Below are 21692 nucleotides of genomic sequence, written 5' to 3' on the forward strand. Positions count from 1 at the left end.
GGTCCTTGACAAAAAAGTGCTACATATTCATTAATTCGAAAAATACTGAGCACACCCACAGTGTGTCCCAGTCTGCTCTCGGTGCTAAAAACATATCCACAAACGAATAGAAATCCTCATTCTCATAGAGCTCACAATCTAGTAGGAAGAGATAACAACAAACGTAATAAATTATATAGAATGTGAAAAGGTGATAAGTGTGATGGGAGAAAAACAGGGCCAGATTAAAGAAGCAGTGGTGGTGGCTGGGGGAATGCGGATGAGGGGAGCTAGGGCAGGTACAGTGTTTTAAAAGGCTGGTCAGGTGGGCCTCATTGGGAAGGTGAGATCTGAGCAACAACTTGAAGGATGTGGGAGTGGGCCATAAGACTGCATAGGAAGAATGTTCCAGGCAGTGAGAACAACAGTGCAAAGAGCCAATAAAATTTCCTGAGGGACTGGATGAGAGGTGTAAGAGAAGAGATGCGAATGAGGACTTCGACTTGAGTAACTAGGAGATACTGTTAGTTGAGAAGGGAAAGACTAACTAGGAGATACTGTTAGTTGAGAAGGGAAAGACTACAGCTGAAATTAGTTTTTATTTGTGATTTTATTAGATGTCGAGTAGTGTGTTATATCAATCTCATGTGTGTGGGAGAGATCAAACGAGAGATGTAAACTGGGGAGTTGTCAGCATGGAGATGGCATTTAAAGCCATGAGACTAGATGACCTTAGGGCATACAGATATAGAAGAGGTCCAAAAACCGAACTCTGGAAGCAGTAAAGTAGACTGAGGAGGAGCAGATACTGAGCTAGGAGAAAATCCAGAGTGTGGTGTTCTGGAACACTGTCTTTACAGGGTCTCAACTCTGTCAGAAGCTGAGAGTTCACGTGAGATGAAGAATGAGAACTGACCACTGGATTCGGCACTGTGAAGGGAGATCACTGGCAACCTGGACAAAAGCAGTTTTCATGGAGAATTGATGCAAAAACTTGAGTAGAGTGATTTTAAGACAGAATGGGAAGATAAGAATCAGAGAAAGTAAAGATAGATATTCTTTCAAGAGATCTGCTGTTATGAGGAACAAGGAAATGGGCTTGGTAACTGATGAGGTCAAGAGAGATAATTTTTAAGAGAAATTTCAGCATGAAATGAACCAGTAGAGAGGGAAAAATTGATGATATAAGATAAAGAGAGAAGAACTGCTGGCACAACCGTCTCGAGTAGACCAAAAAGGATGAAATCTACTGTGTAGGTGGAGGGGCTGGTCTTCCTTAGAAAAACAGTGGGAAACTCTAGGAACCAGACAGAGGGCTGACTATATGCATGAAGGTGGGTAGGTGGCATGTTGGGATTCAGAGGAAGTGCTGATTGCTTCTCTTTTCTTGGTGAAGTGGGAGGCAAAATTAATCAGCGGAGAGATGGGATAGGGAGGAGATGTTATAAGTTTGAAAAATGTGTGAAATAGTCTTCCAGGGGAGTGGAAGAGAGGATGAATAGGTGGAGACAGGAGCTGCACGTGGTTAATATGAAAGAAGCACCAATTTTCTCAATGGAAGATAACATCCCTGTGTTGGCAGAATATGTGCTCTCAGAGTATTTTTTAGGAGTGGTGAGAGGTTCAACTGAGCTACCTAAAACCCATTCTAGTTTTCCATATTACAATATACTGTGTGGCCACCCAAAATTTTTTCTCTCTTTGAAAAGCTAATTAACCCAAGCAGAGAGCCTTTGCCTTTTTTCAGACTCTGCCTAATCTCTCATCTCCTGGATATTGCGAGAGCCTCCCACCTGGGCTCTCTGCCTCTCAACTTGCCCATCCTCCATGTAGCCAGACTGCAAACACAGATCTAATGATGACATTCTGCTGCTTAGAACCTACTAAGGACTCTCACAGACTGTGGAATAAAATTCAATTATTTTGGCAAACACATGGATTTCTAGATCTGGCTTCTGCCCATTTCTCTACCGTTATCTTCCAACAATTCACTATGCTAAGCTCCAGATACACGAGGCCCACACAAACATTTGTGCCTTCTGTCTAGAAGATTCTTGCCCCTTCCCTGACTGGTGAACCCTACTCATCTGTTAAGATTAAAAACAAGCATCGCTATGTCTAGGGAGCCTGCTTTCCAGGCTGTCCTCTCCCTCCTTTCAGAGTTAGATGCCTGTCCTCTGTCTCCCAAAGACTGAATACATCCCTTGGTCATCAGTCACTGGCAGAAGAGTAGAGCAATTAAGCATGTGGGTTTTAGAATCAGACGGCCTGGGTTGTATTCTGGCTTTGCCACTTAATGACCAGATAACCATGAACAAATGAGTTAAATGTTCTAAGCTTCAGTATCATCATTTGTAAAATGGAGTTAATAATAATAAAAGTACCTACTGGAAAAGGCCATCTTCAGGATTAGACATGATAATGCATCTAAAGTACTTGGCAGAAGGCCTGGCATAAAGCAAGTCTTCAAACTTCCTATAGTCTAAAACTCTCCTGCCTTCAATCTTCTCCTGCAGGTCTCCAGTAATGAATATCTTAGCTCGACAGACACTGCTAGTAGGGAGCCCGATTATGCCATGATGGGCTCCCGTCATCTTCAGCTCTAACTTAATGACACGGTGCCTAGGAGGAAATAGGGAAAGTGGGCTAAGGATCATGTAGTCAGGCCCCTTTAAAGTCCTGAGACATGGATCCAGTCTCTATTAACCTTAAAGTCTCTAAAGCTGGGCTGGTAGAATGGCTCATGTAAGATGAAATGAACAGACATAAATATAAAAATGCAAATTTAGGTTAAAAAAAGTCAATACATTCATAACAGGACAGATATATTCTAAAAGCAAACTTAATCCAAACCAAATTTGTTGGGCACTTGCTGGAAATGTTAACACACTCAGGTCATCCAACCAGAAGTCTGACGTCCACAGCAAGGGGCCACAGTCCTGCTGTACCAGCCACTGGTCAGACCATACCCAGCACATCGTGTTCAAGTCAGGGTACCACACGTGAAAAGGCACCCCGACAAGCAGTGCATCCAAAGGTGATAATAAATGGCAACGTGGGGAACTTGGGGGAATAGGTGGAAGTACCATGGACATTTAGCTTAATGAACAGAAAATTCAGAGAGTACACCATAGGTTACTTCAAATATCTGAAGAGCAGCCATGTGCAAGGGGTCTGAGGCCTCTCTGGGTAGTTCTTGCGGGGATAACCAGGGCAAGTGGGGAGGAGTATCAGATCTCGGTCTTAGGTTAGAGTTAGGTAAAACCTTAGAAATCCAGGCCAGCCTGGCTCTCTTGTGAAGGAAATTGCCCTACGCACAGCACCTGATGAGGGATCAGCCTTGTGCAGATAACTGTAGCCTATTCCATTCTCATTAGATCAGAAAGGGATATCTGATCAAGAGAGCTCCAGGCCTAGGTTGGGCAGTGGCCTATAACGTGCTTTGGCAGGTAAAGACGAGCTGAAAAAATTAAGTTTGTCTTGGGAATCTGATCTAAGAAATCTAAGAAAATATGGCAGTGAACAGTGGGAGCTGAAGATGAAAGCATGCCACAAGGCGGAGAGAACAAACCCAGAATGCTTCATGCTGCCCGAAGCTATGAGGGAGCAAAACCTATGAATAAGCAGATGCTATCGGCAAGAGGAAAAATACAGAGTAGAAAGAAGAAAAATGCAAAGAGAAACAGATGTCGTAAGAGGAAGAGACAGAGACACAAAGCCCATGACAGAGACAGAGAAGTCGGCCCCAGGAGCCACCTTGGCTCGTATGTCTTTTCACTTTCACCCTGGCAAGATGTACTTTCATAAACAAACCCCACTTTTTTCTTGAGGTTTGTTTGTGAAGGCTTCTAGTCCTTGTAATCAAAAAAGCCTAATTAGATTATCAACTCTTAAAACCATTAAGAGTGGCAGGGGCTCTCTACACTGCTTGACCGTGTGGCAGGGAAGATATAAGAAGATATCTCCTATGGGTAGGAGGCTGGACCAAAGATCTTTAGAGCAGGGGTCCCCAACTCCCAGGCTACAGACCAGTACTGGTCCATGGCCTGTTAGGAACAGGCCGCAGAGCAGGAGATGAGCCGAGGGAGAGTAAGCAAAGCTTCATCTGTATTTGCAGCTGCTCCCCAACGCTAGCTCCACCTCAGTTCATCGGGCATTAGATTCTCGTAGGAACACTGTCCCTGGTGCCAAAAATGTTGAAAACCGCTGCTCTAGAGGCCTTGCCATTTAGCAGGACTGTGGTTTATGACATTAGTCATAATCCTTCCAGGCTTTTTTTTAAATCACTTCTACAAATTTAGCCCATTTATCATCAATAACCTCCTCCACAATATAGATAAGGTAAGGGATAATGAGTTAGGACAGAAACAGTGGAATAGAGAGATGAATGTTCCATTTACAGCAAGGAAACCAAGGCTCAGAGAAGTTAAATGACAAGGCCGACCAAGGTCATTCGGGTAGTAAGAGACAGAATCAGGATCTCCAAACTTCCAGGTAAGTGTTCTTTCCATAATTCTATGCAACTTTCTCCTTCACTCAGGTTTTCCTTTTACCATAAATCTTCCTGATCTCAGACATGTCAGTACAGACCACTGTGCAGGGAAATCTAAGGCATCCCACAGCTGCCCCACAAGCCCCAGTTCTCTCCTTACCAAGGTGCTTCTGCAGGAAGGCCAACATGGCCCGCACCACAATCTCCTGACCTTCATAGGGATCCAAGCTCCCACGGATTTCAAAGGAGAAAAATTTGCTGATCCAGTGACCAGTCAGAAAAGCAAAGTCAGTTTGACTCCAATGAACAGAACCACTAGAAGAAAAGAAAAACAAACAGCTGGTAGAAGTCTGGAGGCTAGGGCATATAAATATTTATTTGTTAAGTGTCTATAACCTGCAAGGTACTTTACGTGCATTATCTCAATTTTCACAACAGTCTTGAAAGGGAAGTATTTTCCCTTTGACAGAATCAGAGGAGAGAAATGATCTGGCCAAGGTCACACATCTAGTCAGGGAGGGAATTAGGATGTGAATACAGGTGTGCCTGGCCTCAAAGCTGCCTCAACTCCTAGACCATGATGCCTGACAGTGCAGGGAATGGCTGAGTTAGCTGGAGTGGGGACAGCGGCAAGACTGCAAGGTCTGCAGCACCTCCCATTCCTGTTATTATAAACTGTTACACCATGGCTTTTGCCTAGCGACTTCTAAATATTCACAAAATATGTCAGTTCCTTTCTTCAGAACGGTGCCATAAAGTAAACAGGAAAAAGGAATTGCAGTTAAGTAATCAGAAAAATGAGGGCAAGGACTTGTAAAAGAGGGTTTCTGGACTAGAATTTAAGTCCTCTGACATCAACTATATTTAATTCAGAGGCGAGATTCTCGGTAGGTTAACCTTGGGCTAAATTACTTATAACTAAATTTACTAGTCAATTCAATGAGGGAAGGGAAGTCTACACACTAAATTTTGTTTGAAAGCATGCAGAAAAGCTGCCTCTAAAATATATATTATTAAAATAAAATAAAATATATATTTCTAAGGCACATGAAAAAGTATAAAGAATAATATAATGGATACTTGAGAGTCCAGCACTCAGTTTAAGGACTAATACATTAGTCCTTACCCATAGTTAAATCCCTCTGTGTAACCTCTCCCAACTGCTCTCCTATCCCTTCCCTCCAGGGGTCACAATTATCCTGAATCTGACTGGCTTGGGGAAATTTTCAAGCAGTCTTCTGTTGCCATGAAATCAAAGTGAAATGGGAGGGCCCAGCCCCAAGGAAGAGAGCAGGGGCCAAGATGAGGAAGTGAAGAAGCTGCTGATACTGAGTGGACCTTCCAGGGCTGTGGATTTGACATTTCAATTGCCTGCCTGATTCCAAAGGTCTGTGGCATGCAGTTACTGGTTGTTTTGCTGAAATAAGACCTGGGACCCTTAAAGCACGTGTGCTGTTAAGCTCAAGCACAGGACACGTCAGGGAGCCTTCAGCTCTGCACTGGAGTTCTAGGCCACTTCCCATGTACAGTATATTTCTTAAAGTCACTCAAAAATTTGCTGTGAGGGTGGCTCCACAGTGTAGTGGTTAGCACGTCTACTTTATATGCAGGTCCTGGGTTCACACCCCAGGTGGAGCCACAGACCATACCTCGGATGTGCCAGGCCCCGGGTGAGCCAGGCCCCAGGCCCACGCCACAAGCCTGTAGGAGACATCCCACCTTCAGAGATCCCCTTCTTAAGGGGAAATGGCAACAGCCATAGGTCAGGGGTAGAAGTATGTGTGTGGGGGTTGGAGGGGGGGCTGAATTAAAGAGGGGGGGAATTTTTTTTTTAAATTTCTGTGAAAAATGGCTTCTGAAATAAAAACTATCTGATAGTGCTGGTGATGGAAGAGAATGTGGGTTCTCTTAGCCAGAATATAGAGGGTTTATGGAAGATATCTGAATTTAGGTATTCATGAAGGTCTCTAACAACTTATCTTGTGACTGTCAAAAGTCCAACATACCCACACTCTTCAAAAGACCCAATAAAATTCCTAAATGAAGTGAGAGATCTCTAGAGTCCATCCAGACCCACGGCTCTTCCTCTCCGACATACAATCCCATAATACCGTTTTCCCAGAAAGCAATAGATAAATCCTGTCACAAAGTCATATAAACTACCAAAGAAATCACTATAGATGGAGCTAACTGGAAGATAGATACGAAATTCTAAAGAAATTAAGATTTTGAAATTCAGGATGCATTCAGGTATTCTATTAATAAGTAGAACTTCTGGATAATCCAAAAGTAATTAAGGGAGCCATGGCTGTGTAAAAAATAGAGAGGACACTGGTGCTCCTGACCTTGGAGTTTACTCACAGGACAGTTATGATCCTGGACTGTTCATGATGGAGACATATCTTCTTCATCAAGTTAACACTCTTTGTTTTCTGGAACTTCTCAGTATTGATGAAGAATATAGGGCCTCGGGCATTTGGGTAAAAGTCACATTCCAGAGGAAACATCCAAGCATCCAGAGCCACAGCACACCTGGAACAGGACCAGACATCTGCAACTACCATAAGAAACCCAAGCAAGAGCAATTATGGTAATGGAGGCATAGTTCTCACCTCCACTGGAGTAAAGGCTCAAAAAGCCCAGAAAGGGGTACCAAGGCCCACGCCCTTCGGTTAAGATCCGGATAGAGATCACTTTTACCTATCGCCAAAGATCCTTCTAGATTTTAAACTCACTGAGGGCAAGGATCAGACCTTCTTTTCTTGGATCTACTCTCAGGCAGCTGACTTTGATTACACAGAATGGCATTTCATTCATTTAATCATTCATTCTTTCAACATTCATTAAGTATTGAACTTAGCCCTGTGCTGTGGATACAGAAATAAATGATAGTTCTTGCTCTCGAGGAACTCCCAGTCTAGACGGGGAAATAGTACAGACAAGGTAAACTATAGCTTAGACCCGACTACACAAGTTGCTATGTGAGCTCAAAGCCTACATGGCAGAGGTCAGAAAAAGCCCTGGCCAGTTTGTCAAGCAGTAATCTTGACAAGGGCAAAACTAGGGCCCTAAAATATGCCTTCCTCTGCCCCAAATGCTCCTCTAGTCTTACCCATCTCAGTAAAGAACAATCATCTTCCACTCGAATGATGATACACAAATGAAAAACTTTGATTCCTCTTTCTTTCACTTCTTTCTTTCATACATCATGTAATCCTGAAAATTCTAAAACATATCCTGACTCCATTCACTTCTCCATCTCACTACCTCCATTCTAATATGAATCCCTCATCTCTAACCCTGACTATGAAGTACCCTGCCTCTAACTAGCCTCCTTGTTTTCAGTCTTGTCCTGCTACTATCCACTCTTCATACAGTAGCCAGAGGGATCTTTTTAAATGTAAATAAGATTTTTTTTTCTCTGCTTAAAATCCTTCATTAGCTTCCCACCATACTTAGAATAAAATCTAACTTCTTTATTCTGGTCAAAAGGCCCTGTGACCTGGCTCATGTTTATCTCTTTGATCATATCTTGAATCTCTTCCTCCTCACTCACTATGCTACTCCCACACTGACCCAGCAAGCTTCTTTCAACCTCAGGGCTTTTGCATTAGCTGTTCTCTCTGCCTAGAATGATCTTCCCCTATACTTTTTGAAAAATTAGTTTCGAGTATACAGTACATTGGTTAGACATTAATATAGCTTGTAAAATGGTCCCCCTAATTGCTCCTTCTCTCCTCTGGTTTTCTACCTAGTCAATATATTAATGCTGACTGCATTCCCTATGCCGTGCTCCCCATTCCCATGACCATCTACCAACTACTAATTTCTACTTCTTTAACCCTTCACCCCATTCTCCCAGACTCTAACCCCCACCCCAGTCCATCACCAAATTGTCCACTATATTTGTGTGTGTGTTTTTGATTAATTTGTTCTTTTTGTTCCTTAGATTCTGCACATAAGTGAAATCATATGGTATTTATCTTTCTCTGTCTGACTTGTTTTGCTCAGCATAATAACTTCTAGGTCCATCCCTGTTGTTGCAATGGTAGGATTTCATTGTTTTGATGGCTGAGTAATATTCCATTGTATCTATGAGCCATAACTTCTTTATCCAATCATCTGTTGATGGGCATTTAGGTGGCTTCCATATCTTGGCTATTGTAAATTGTGTTCCCTTACACTTTTATATGGTTGGCTTCTTTGCCTTTGAGCCTTGGCTTATGTCACCTTCTCAAAGAGCCTCCGGATACTCTAGCATATTGGCCTATTTTATTTTCTTCATCGCATTTGAGTGCTGGGATTTGGTTATCTGTTAGTTTGTTTACTAGTCTGTTTCCTCCACAATAACATAATTCCATGAAATCAGAGACCTTGTTTTATTGTTCACCACTGAATCTCCAGCCCCCACAACAGTGCCTAGAACATAATACTTGTGTAACAAATACTTGGTGGATGAATGAATGGTGTGTGAAGCTAACAGCAGCACTACTGAAAAACTCACCGAAATTGAGTCTCCTTGGCCAAAGCCAGAATAGCTGTCGCCCCTCCAAATGAATGTCCTATCACAGCCACGCAGTTCATGTTGATGCTGCCCTGAGGGAAGCGGAGAACTTAGCCAAGGCAGAAACGCAGGGGTGCTTCTTTTAGGAATTCTTCAGGGGCAAGAAGAAGAAATGGGGAGACAATGATGCAGAACCACAATTCAGTGCGTGAGCCCCCCACACCACACTACTGACCACTGGCAAGTGGCCTATCAGGCAATCCCTGGACTGAACAGCTTTCTGTAAGCAGGCATTCTGAAAACCATGTTTTTCATCTTTATTTTTGTAATCTTACCACTTACAATATCTGGATTGGAGTAGACATTCAAAAATCAGTCTAAGAGTACATTAAAAGTGAGAACAGTCCATCCTTTAGATCCTTGTTTTAAAACCACTACAACGGGATGACACATGCACCAAGTCAAGGAGAGAATGGGGCAGTTCCTGCTGCCTGTCCACTGCTCTGAAGCAAGGTCTGCTCATACAAAAACCAACTCAGGTTCCACTTCCTCTGGATCTCTGTCCTTTTATCCAGCAGAGAATGAGTGTGCTCGCTTTAACATGCTCTCAGCATATCTATTTCTGGTTGTCCCTAGAAGCCTTCAGGGTACAGTTATATAAAAAGTTACTGCAGCTGCCAATGAGGGACTTGGGAAAACTCTCTAGGTTTTTCTGCCTGGCCTCTGCCCTGAACCCTTGCTCTCCCTAATTTCTATCGCAAGGCTTTGTATCTAAATCCTCCCCCTTTGCTCAGTGCCTCAGGATCAGCAACTTGGTCGGTAGCCTCTTCAGGTATTTTTTATGTTAATATACTCATTAACTCTAAAATCAGGAATACATAGAGAAGTCTCCCACCTGCCACATTCCCCTTTCACATAGTTGCCCACTCCCTGCCTCTAAACAAGTAAGTTTCTTATGTGTCTTTGCAGAACCTACTTATGCATACGCAGGTAAACATGAATATATACTTGCCCCTTTTTTACACAAGTGATATTGTTTCTTACTTTTTGCATACTAGTACATAAAGTGCTTCCTTTTTTACAGTTACATTTGATTTCACCAATAATACAGACAGCTAGTAATCAAATCTGTTTCTCTTCTTCCTGGACACAAGCTAGACCATTTCCCAGCAGTTAGATGTGGCCTTATGACTGAGTTCTACCTAACAGAATGTGAGTGAAAGTAAAATCTCCACTTCCAGGCTTGGTCCATACAAACTTTTGTACAAACCTCCATGCCCTTTCCCATTCCTGGCTTAATGTACATAGTGAAGCTGGGTTTCACAAGTGGGAGAGGGTAGAGCTAGAATATAAAAAGAGCCTGGATCTGAGTCAACTCTTGCACAGGAGTACCCATTTGGGATTTTATATGGGAGAGACATAAATTTCTATCGTGTTAAGCTACTGAGATTTGGGGCTTATGTGTTACAGCAGTTAACGTTACCCAAACGAATACATCCACTGTTCCATAATCTATTAAACTAGTTCCTTTACTGGTGAACATTTAGGGTATTATCAATCGTTTGCTATTACAAACAACACTAGAATGATTACCTCATATGTACATCATGTTGTATGTGCGCAGGTATGTGTAGAATAAATTCCCAGAACTGGAAACTGTTGGGTCAAGAAATGTGTGCATTTGTATTGTGAATGGCTATTGCCAAACTGCCCTGCATGGGGCAATCTGTACTCTCACCTCTTAACTAATGCAACTGCACTGTAGCCTGCCATGCCCCAGTGCCTGTCTCAGGCTCACAGGCCTGCAGGCCTACTTCAGTGCCTGGGGACCCTCCTTATCTGATTGACAGACACACTCCAAATAGCTGGTAAAGCACTCTAGATTTCTAGTTCTGCCTTATCTACTGGCCATCTAGGCAGATGCTTCTCCCTGGATGACTTTACGGAGCCTTTGAAAGATATTTTCTAAAGAGGCTCTGGAGTACACAGCATAGGCTTTGGGATCGAAAAGCTCCAATTTATATTTTAACTCTACCACTTCCTTAGCTGCGTAACCTTGGGTAGGTACTTAGCCTCTTTGATCTTTGGTTTCATTCTATGTAAAGATAATGCTTACTGCATACATTTGTGTGAGGAGCTTTGACGTCATAAGTACTCTTAAAGCAATAATTGTTATTTTATATATATTTGCTAAATGAAGAAAAAGGCCAAAAAATAGCTTGTATTAAATAACATTATTGTTTTTAAAAAATACATGCATATGTTATACATTTTTTAAAAACTGTAAGGATAAATATCAAAATGTTGAAATTTTTTTCCTTTTTCTTCATGCTTTTGTGTGATTTCCTAATTCTCCAAATAGAGTCTGAGCTCCTTTTAAAATGAAGGGGAGAAAGACTGGGTGGGGAAGGAAAATGTACCTAACAGGCACCAAACTGCCAGGGCAGTTTCTATCTTCCTGGGTGTTCTTGGAGTTCCCTTGAAGGAAGGAATGAGCCTACAAGGAACACAGGTTTTTTGCTGCTCAATAGCCCTTCCTTTGGGAAAAAGACCATCTCTCCCTCACCCATGTAGCCCTATGGGGATGTTAGGTTCCCCTGACCCAGAAGTGGGTGTGTAATCTAAGCAAGCCAATCAGACTACCCTGCCCCTCTGGCACAGTGATTGGTCCAGAAGGGGCATGTGACCCAAGCAGGACCACCCCTTTCCCAGATTAGTGGAAGCTGAGTCTCTCTTTCAAATCTAGAGTAGGGCTAAAATGTAGGCTTGGGCTGCCAGCTAATACTTTTCATGCCTAATGAAGAGGTTCTGGTGAGAATGAAGTCCATATCTATAGAATGGAAATGGGCAAGAAGGAAGAGGAGTGCTAGAGCTTTGATAACAATGTTTAAGCTACTGGGTCTAACTACATTAGCTTAAAGCTGGTCTGCCTTTGGTCGTCCTAATTACTTGAGCCAATAAATTCTCTTTTGGTGTAAGCTAGTGAGTTAGGTAGGTTCCTGTTATGTGTAACCAAGAAAGTCCTAATGAATACATGAGCTCCAGAATACATGGTCATACCAGTTGTTGTCATACCTTCAAAGTCATCAGATCCAACCCACCAGTCAAGATGTTGGTGACGGTCTTCCCAGCCGTGATCTCTTGCAGGATCCTCAATACCCGTGTGCACTCATTTGCCCGCTGATGTACCTGGAACAGAGACAGTCTCAGTGGGAGCTGGAATATTGCACAAACATGCAGCGAGAATCTCGCTTCCCTACAGAGCCAAAGAAGAATGCAGGGGTAGTTTGCTCACCCACATCTCAGCAAAAACTGTGGACCTCACATGCTAAGAAAGGCTCAGCTCCCTCTCAGCAGCTCACATAACCATCACCTAACGAACGGTACAATAGAGTCAGCCCTGCTATTCACTACTTACCTACCCATGGGATTGTCAAGAGGCCCGAACAAGACAACATATATGAAAGCGTTTTGAAAACAAAAGGAAATAAGGGTGCTCTTAGTATCAATCCAGTACTGGATTCTACTTGCCCTTTCATAGCACATATCTACTGTTTTTGTCTGCCTAGCACTTACCCACCCCACTTCTCCTGTTAATCCTGCCTTTGAGGGTTACCCTCCACCCTGCAAAAAAAAAAAAAAAAATCTAACAATGTATTTCTAATGGGAACTTCCCATTTTGGTACCTTTCCCCTAGGAGTCTCTCTCCAGGATTTGTCATATTATAGCTTGGGGCAGGGGTGGGGGCTTAGGGGAGCAACCCCAAAACAGTTCTATTCTTTCAGATGGTAATGTCAAATATATGTAACCTTAGAGTTGTCAAGAGCTGTGGTTCTAACCTCATTAAGCCAGTTTGCTGATGAGACCAACCAGCAGAGGAAACAGGTGAGAGTGAAAAACAAGTCCTGGCAACATCTGAGTTGATTCCAGTGGCCCTGCCCTTCCTCCAGTCTGCTTATATAAGCCTATCAATTCTTTTGGCCTAACAAGCTTAAGTTGGGTTTCTGCTGCTTGCAATTATAAGATTTTTGATTAATACCCTATTTCTCCCTACAGATGTGGCAAGCTCATACTCACTGAGATTTCAAGAGAGAAAGTTAGATAAAAACCTCCTTAATGACTGTAGTATAGGGGGGAAAGGCTTAGTAACAACCTCTCTTCAAATAGCACAAGCCTACCTGGGAATTACGAACATGGAATTCCTGCTCCCCTTCCTCAAGTTGACGGTAGGGGATCCATTCCTCCTCCAGTGGCTCATTAGTGGGCTGGTTCTCCTCTGGGGCCTGCTTGTAGAAACAGGTGCTCGCAGCTGACCCATCTCTGAAATACACATTCCACCAGAGAGAAACCAGAAGACACTTGAGGTAATTTCTGCCCTTTACCAAATCATCCTTTTCAGCCAAGACACTCTGGATCTCCCTCAGCTGATGGGGAAAACGATCTGGGGCATGCATAGGAAAGTAAAAAAACATAGATTTCGGAGACTAACCTAGGTTTGAACCCCAATTCAGCTAGTTACTTAACATCTTTGAATCTTGGTTTTCTCACCTTTAAAATGGGTAGTATAATATTTGCCTTATGCAGTTGTGGTGAGGATTAGAAATAATGTATCGATAGAGGACTAGCCTATATCCTCGCCTAAGGCAAACACCCAATCCATAAGCAGTTAATTATGACTGTCATCTCTCACCTGTGCTCTATAACTGCACCACAAAGCCATGGGAGGCCAGCTCCATGCAGAAGGCTGAATATGCCGTCCTAGAGATTCAAGGAAGAACAGAGAAAAATGATCAGAAGAATGGCCCACCCTTAGCCCCCATTCCAACCATGCTCTGCTAGTGGCCATCTCAAAAGATTGAACGGCGAAAGTTTCATTTGTAGAAGGTGCTTTCTCCAGCTAGAATACCCCAGCTCTCACCAAGACTCCAAGTGTTCTCCTCCAGGATGCATGGGCAAATCAATCCATGATGTTCTCCAATCCCATACAAATATCGACTCATCTCCACAACCCACCCCCCAATACAGTTTGGCTACTTCAACAACTGCATTTCTATTGTCTATATATTGTATGTCTCCCAAAGTAGTTATAAGTACCTCAAGGATAGGAACTCCGGCTATTTCTCTAAAATGCAAATATGCATCTGTGATTTAGCATGTGGATTTTTTTGTCTGTTCTCCAACTTCCCAGAAAAAAAAAAAAAAAAGAAATATGGCAGACACTGCTAACTGCCTACTCCAAACACCCTTTTCCCTTCTTCCTTAATAACAAAATCTGATTTTCAGCTGAATCCTATCATGGCATCAAAAGATGACATTTCCCAGCCTCCCCTGCAGCCAGGTTTGTCTGTGTGATTTTTCTAACCCAGCAATAAAAATATAATGCTACCCTCATAAATAATTTAAAATTTTCTAGTAAATATATTTTTAAAAGTAAAAAGAAAGGGTGGAATTAACTTTAATAATATATTAAACCCAATGTAGCCAAATCATGATCATTTCAACATATAGTAAAAATTTTAATTAATGTAATATTTTATTACTTTTTTTTTAAAGTATGAAGTCTTTGAAATCCAGTGTGTATTTTATACTTACAGCACATCTCAGTTTGGACCAGCCATATTTCAAATGTTCAATAGTCACAGGTGGCTAAAAGCTACTATAATGGACAGAGTAGTGCTCCTCAATGAAATGCAAACAGTTGTGTTAATACAGAACTTTCAGAAAATCTCTTTAAAAAGGAAAGTGCTTCCTTCCTGGAATGTGGATGCAATGGCTAGAGCTAAAGCAGCCACCCTGGGTCAAGAGATATGACCTTAGAAATGGAAGCCACCCATGGCAGAGCAAGATTATAAAAGAAGTCTGCTCCTCTGATAACTTTGTAGAATTACCACATCAGCTCTGTCTACCTCTAGCTTTCTTTTATCTGAGAAAGAAATAAACTTTATGTTGTTTAGGTCACTATTATTTGGCATTTTTCTGTTAAATACAACATCCCTGAATCCAAATTGATTCAGGAAGGTCATTTTCTTGTTTCCTTTCATCTTCTCCCACTTCTCCCGAGGAGGCAATGAACTTGACTTAAAAGCCAGAGAAATTTCTGATCTCTCTCTAGTTCAAACTCGCCTTGCTAGCCTCATCTCCACATCAACTCAGCACTTCCTGCTGTGGGCTATACGTGAGTCCACATTCAGGCTTCTCTAGTGGATGCAAATTCCTTGTTTTGTTTATCTCTGTATGTCCCACCTTCCTCTCATACCAAGGGGCTGGCACAGAGCAGGTACTCAACAGATATTTTCTGAATGAATAAAAACCTAGCAAAACATAGCCCTTGTATTCATTCAATAAATATTTATTGGCAAATAACCACTTTGCAGGTACCATCCTAAGCACTGAGAGAGAGAGAAGACAGACGTGGTCTCTGCCTTCATGGAGCTTACAATCTAGTAGGAAAGACAGACATTAGAGAATAATCGCACAACTAGTTAATTTATTACAATTATGTTAAGTACTGAGAAGTACAGATTATCTTATGAAAGCAAATTTCTGGAAAACTTAACCTAATATAATGTAGGGGTCAGGATGGGTATCCCTAAGAAAGTGACATCCAAACTAAGACCTTAAAGGTAATTTGAAATTAGCTAGGCAAAACAGGAAGCAGAGGAAAAGGAAGAGAGAAGAAGAGCAAGTATTCAAGGCAAAGGGAATATCCACAAAGCACAGCACAGATGAAACCCCGAGGTAATACTTATTGAATTGAAAGGTTAGTTTGTCTCGGGAGCTGGAGTGGAGCAAGTTGCAAGAAACAGGGCTAGAAACTTGTCTTGGACCTGCCTCCAGGAAAGACCATAAAAAGAGTTGAATTAAGTTCAAAGGGCTATTAAAAAGTTTTAAGTAGGGAAGTAACATTCATTCATTCAACAAATAGTTATTGAGCACCTCCCAACTGCCAGGCACTGTTCTAGATGCTGGAATGGCAAGATCGCATTTGGTTTTAAAACAGATCTCCCTGGATACAGTGTGCATAGTTTGGGAGGTAGAGAGGCAATAGATGCTTTTAAGATGTGTAACACTCTGGGACATAAACTAGACTTATACGTTGAAGAATAAACACAGAGAACATTCAAAAGTTTAAATAGGGCATATGTACTATAGTTATGAAGCTAAAAAAGTACACCTAAGTGTTGAAATCAGAATTCATGGGAAGAATTCTGACTGAATACTGATTTATAAAACTTAGGCCAAGGTCTCCCAAAGTCTTGTAAAAGAGATCTTACAGTCACTATCCCTTGTTTCTCCACATAGAAATGAAGAGAACTGCATGTGTGTACACCTATTGGTGCCAGTCTAAAGGAATCTTCAAAAACTGCACTGTGGGAGCACCATCCCCACTTGACAGATGATGAAATCCAGGCTCAGCAAGTTCTACAACTGTCCCAAGCTCACACAGAGCACAGGTGGTATGGCCAAGATTTACATGTGAGGCTGCAAGCTGCACAAGGGCAGGGAGTGAGCCTTTTATTCACCACTATGTCAGCACCACAGGCAGAGTTACCCTTCCATATGTTGAATAAATAACTCTCTGACTATAAAGCTCAAGCTCCTTCTAATACTTCTGGACTGTTATATAGGAAGAAAGCTACAAGTGTTTATTTATATAAATGCTGGAACATGAGAAGCAAAGGATGTGAAGCCTGCTGAAGGTTCCAGCAGGTGACAGGAGCTTGGGAAAGGCCTTAGAGAGGTGGACCCAATGCTATGGAATGAAGCAGATGGTAGGTAAGACAGCTGGCAGATGGAAATGTCTATTTCTCTGCCTTTCAAGAATAAGACTTAGCAGCTGTCACCAGGCAAAGAATATAAGGGATAGAAGCTCTTACCTGAAGCCTCCCAGGCCATGGGAGAAGATGATCAAGGGGTATCCAGAGTCCTTTGTCTTAAAGGGACCATTCCAGCTAACAGGCAGGCGACAAGACCCTAGCAAAGACATGGGCTATAGAATCTCTGACTGCTCCAAAGCTGTAATCCCTAGGGCACCCTGGGCATAGCCATGATGGGAACATGTGTCCCTTTTGTCTGGAGGACCACATCCGCCCCTGAGCAACCCAGGGAAGTCAATCACCTGTTCCTTCCCCTTTTCTTCCCTAGAAAGCATGAACACAATAGAAAATGGGAAGCTAAATCCAAATGGGAAGTTCTGAACAACTAGGGAAGTGCCAAGGCAGTGGGTAGAGTTCCTAATGGTAGAGCATTTGGGGAAAGTGGATGATTTAATGTGACCCTACCCAGAAGAACTGGAGGGAGAACTGCAAGAGACAGTAAGCTCTTTGGCAGTTAAGAATGTTTCTCTGATCTACACAATAGCTGACACAGAGTGGGAATTATACATGCTAAATAAATGAAGAATAGCCATCATTTAACGAATACATTCTCTTATCCCAAACAATGGACTGGAGGCTTTGCATACATCCCAGACTTCAAACCTGCAAGGGTAGGTATTCAGGCAGGTTACGTAACTTGCCCAAGCTCTACGGCTAGTAAATGATAAAGTCTGGATTAGAACCCAGGGCAATCTAACTCCTTAATGAAAGCTCTTATATAATTCTCTCCCAACTCTCCACACCATGCTAGCTAACGGATGCCCCACTACAAAAGAGCTGGACAATGCAAGCTTTAAGGTACTGTGTCTACCCGGGGATCTCCTAGGAACATAACCAAGAATCTGGGAAAGCATCTGAGGGGTGAGGCCAGCTCTTACCCAAAGCATGGTTGAACAGTAAATGCCACCAGCAGTTATTAAACTGCAGGGTATTGGTCAGATCAATGCAGTACTTATAGCAGGGAATCCACAAGGGCTGCTCCATGGTCTCCCCTGTCTCCTGGCACGGGTAGAAGAGTCGAAAGAAGCTCCCCTGTACGAAAGAAGAGAGCAGCTGAGCAGAGCAAGAAGCCCAAGCACTGCCAGACTTCTCAACAGACACACTCAGCAGGTGTTTGGGGCACCAACAAAACACCAAAATGGGAAAACTTTAGTTTCAACTCATATACCTGAATTTTATATTCAGAAAATCCAGAAAGAAGCAATTTTATTTTTAGCATACATATAAGGCTTATGCTATTTCAAATATCCAACTGTATTTTTAATTATGACTGAGAAGCACCAAAATATTTTCAGTGCTTGGGACAGTGAAAGATTTAAATCTGTCCCTGAGCCCAGGCCTGGAAGAGTGGCAGGAGGGATCAGCCTTCATGCTGAATGGGATGGCATCAGGGCGTCACTTCCAGGCTGGCCCTTGGGAAGCAGGAACACACTCATTTTACACAGGAGTAGGTGAGAGGTTACCAGGAAGTATATGCCTCTCGCAAGGGAGAGGGAAGTCCAAGGTCCCAGCACAGAAAAATGTAGGAACTGATGGAGAAAAAATCTGGAACCAAAACAGGAGAGGAAAATAAATGAAGACAGGAGATGAGAAAAAGGAGACTGTCTTCCTATCCAGGTTGGGAAGTCAAAGGCCTACGGCTCTTCCTCTCACACACTCAGATTAGTGTGAGACTGAAAACCTTTCCAGGGTCAGGCATCTGCTCTCAAGATATAGATCTGAGAGCTGCCTTTGAAGCCAGAGCCCTCCTTTCTTCCTAGCTGGAAAAAGAACCCATCATCTCTAGTGAGAGGTTTCTAACTGGAACAAGAAAGAAAAAGGTCAGAGAAGACAGGCTTAGGAGCTCTATAATCAAATCCAGACCAGCTCTAACTCAGTTTCTCTCACCTGAAAGTGCACCATCAGACTGGCTATCAATGTCAGGGTACAGGCAGCAGCAGTGGAGATGTGCAGGAACAAAGCTGGAGATACTTACTTGGAGACTCTGGCCCTCCATCACATCCCCACAGCCCACGAGGTGGGGTCCTGTGACAGGTGGAAAGCCCACGGACTGGTTGACCCCCATTTCAACACCGGTTGGACTGAATGATGACGAGCAGCGTGCTGATCTTGACGGCTGGAGAGTGGAACACAGAACGGCTTCTTGCTGGTTCCCTCTTAGCTTCCTATTGCTTACACATGTCATCTGCCACCCTGTCCACCCCTCCTCGTCACCCGGTCTTCTCTGCCAGTGACTCATTCAATTTTCCATATCATGTGCTTTTGCCAAGGTTTAGGGGCTGCTTGGGGGATGAGACAGGTATGAAGAGCAGAGAGCGCTTCCATGCTCCTCAAAACCCACTGATAAGTGTTTACTCAGCAGCTTTTCTGTGCTCAGCACAGCAGTAACTGCTGCAGAGACTATAACACAGACCTTGTCTTCATGAGGCAAAGAGAAATAACTACTTAGACCTATTATTTATTCTGTGTCAGCATTAAACTAAGATCTTCACATACATTATATCATTTCATCCCCTCCACCACCACCTAAGGAAGGTACTATCTTAGAGGTGAAGACATTAAGGTAGAAAGAGGTTGAATAACTTTCCCAAGTCACATTGCTTAATGGTGGCAAAACCCAAGCCTGTCTAATCCAGATCTGAGCTCTCAACACTTACTGATCCTTCTCATGAGGAGACTCAGTTATACAGTTGTCCTTTAAACACCAAGGGTTTAAACTGCACAGGTTCATTTATACATGAATTTTTTTTCTCAATAAATATACAGTCAGCCCTCCATATAACTGGGTTTTGTATCCTCAGATTCAACCTACAGTGGATCAAAAAACTGTATTTTCGAATCGTGCTTGGGAATTTGCAGCTGCGGAGGGCCAACTGTATGCACTGTTCTATGCCACTTTATAAAAGAGACTTGAGCATCTGTGGAGCTTGATGCCCTTGGGAGTCCTGGAACCAGCCCATGCAGATACCAAGGCCCAACTGTAGTTAAGTTTTGGGGAAGTCAAAAGTTATGCATGGATTTTTGACTGCAGGAGGGGTCGGCACCCCTAACCCCTGTGTTGTTCAAGGGTCAACCGTATAATTACAAAATCATTGACCTAAACTATTAACTATAAAGGTGCCACTTATACTTGGGCCTTGAAACATGAGGAAGACTTAGAGACAGGGGAGAAGGAAAGCATTTCCAGACAGGACAGAGCAAAACAGGGAAGAGATAGGGAAGAGTATAATGAGGGCAGTAGATCAAACAGGAGCCTTCAACATGGCAGATGTAAATGGCTTCTGACTAGAAAAAATTCCTGTAACTTGGCTGCTTCCTATATTGGAGCTAATGCCATTGCTCTCTATCCTTCTTCAGTCTCATCACTATCGACACCACCGCCATCAGTACATTTACTCTGTGCCAGGAACTACACTAAGTGCTGTATGTGTATTATTTAACTGAATCCTTTCAACAGTCCTCTGCGATATGTATTGTTATCTCATCTTACTGATGAGAAAAATAATGCTTGATAAAGTCAGGTAATTTACCCAAGAACATAAGGCAAAGCCAGAATTTGGTCATGGGTAATGTGGCTGTTAACTGTGGAGAATGTGGTCAAACTTCTCAATATTCAACTTCTCGATGTCTGCCCTATCTCATCCTCTTACAAAATAGCTTTGTGATTTGGGTGTGGCAGACCCCTCTCTAACCTCTAGAGTTGGGCCTAAATTGACTTGAGCCAATCAGCCCATGGTCTCCTCTGGTCAGTAAATGGAAGAATGGGTACATTACCTAAGTTGGTCCAACCAGGGTAAAGCCCAGGACTTTGGTTTGATGGTTTAGGATGGAACAGTTATTTGTTTTGAACTATAGTACTGTACAGATACAAAGCCTTGAACTGTTGCAGACATTTTGCCACCTTGAGGATGAAACTACCTATGGAGGACAGCAGAGGAATGGAGTCATACTTGTAAAGACATTAACAATCCCTAGATTAGACTATACCTGAAACCTGACTCACTCCTACTTTATAGTTACATGAGTCAACAATAAATCTCCTTTTTTGTTTAAAAAAAACTGAATGATCCATTGCTTGCATCAATATACTGAGTCCTGATGCCACGTTTTTTTTTTTAACACCTACAGCACCTGATCTGCCTAGGTGGTCTCCCATCTAAGTACTAACCAGGCCCGACACTGCTTAGCTTCCAAGATCAGAAGGGATCGGGCTTGTTCAGGGTAGCATGGCTGAAGACTGATGACACATTTTTAATCATCACATTTTTCTGTGTTAAGACACTCTGGAATGGATCAGAGAGTTCAAGTCAAAGCATATCTGGGCAAGAGACCTTAGAGATTATTTCCAATCCTCTCCACAATCACCTCTACCACCGCCCCCCCCCCCCAAGCCCACAATCCTCCCCGCTGGCCCAGTACACACAGGTACTTTACTGATGAAGAAATCAAGGTCCTAAGTGGTTAAGTAAGCAGCTCAAGGTCACAAGTGGAACTAACATTACACATAGATCTCCTGATTGCCAGTTGTCTGGTCCAGTGGAAAACCCCGAAGAACCAATAATCCTAATGTCATTCCATTTAACTGTGGAAGATTATAAACTATTTTCTTCCTACTACTAATGAAGATGTTTACTAATGAAGACATCCTCATTTTGTTTCTCTGCAGCAAATTTTAAAATAATCCCAATTCTTTTTAAGAAGCTAAGCTCCTAATGCAGTGAGGGGGTTGTTTAGCTAGAGTGAAGTTGAATGTGTGCTGCTTAGTTTCAGACCCTGACCTTTCTTTTCCCTTGTCATCAATGGCAGAAGACCTACGGCATGGGCACAAGACACATGTCAC

The 21692-nt window shown here is 42.6% G+C and overlaps 1 protein-coding gene and 1 pseudogene across 1 annotated transcript in view; both read right to left on the reverse strand.

The window, feature by feature from the left end:
• The window catches only part of PAFAH2 (platelet activating factor acetylhydrolase 2), a 26185-nt gene extending 5330 nt beyond the window's left edge, over positions 1-20855 (reverse strand). The window contains 11 exon segments of the mRNA XM_023529181.1: positions 4632-4786; positions 6833-7003; positions 8976-9067; positions 12051-12164; positions 13154-13295; positions 13666-13684; positions 13687-13733; positions 16853-16949; positions 17731-17884; positions 18828-18968; positions 20627-20855. Coding sequence (XP_023384949.1) covers positions 4632-4786; positions 6833-7003; positions 8976-9067; positions 12051-12164; positions 13154-13295; positions 13666-13684; positions 13687-13733; positions 16853-16949; positions 17731-17884; positions 18828-18917 — 1081 coding nt within the window. The 5' untranslated portion in view covers positions 18918-18968; positions 20627-20855.
• Positions 20856-20971: 116 nt separating this feature from the next.
• LOC111738259 lies at positions 20972-21090 on the reverse strand (annotated as a pseudogene).
• Positions 21091-21692: the final 602 nt, after the last annotated feature.

This window comes from Pteropus vampyrus, unplaced genomic scaffold (assembly GCF_000151845.1).
Source record: "Pteropus vampyrus isolate Shadow unplaced genomic scaffold, Pvam_2.0 Scaffold36, whole genome shotgun sequence".
NCBI lineage: Eukaryota > Metazoa > Chordata > Mammalia > Chiroptera > Pteropodidae > Pteropus > Pteropus vampyrus.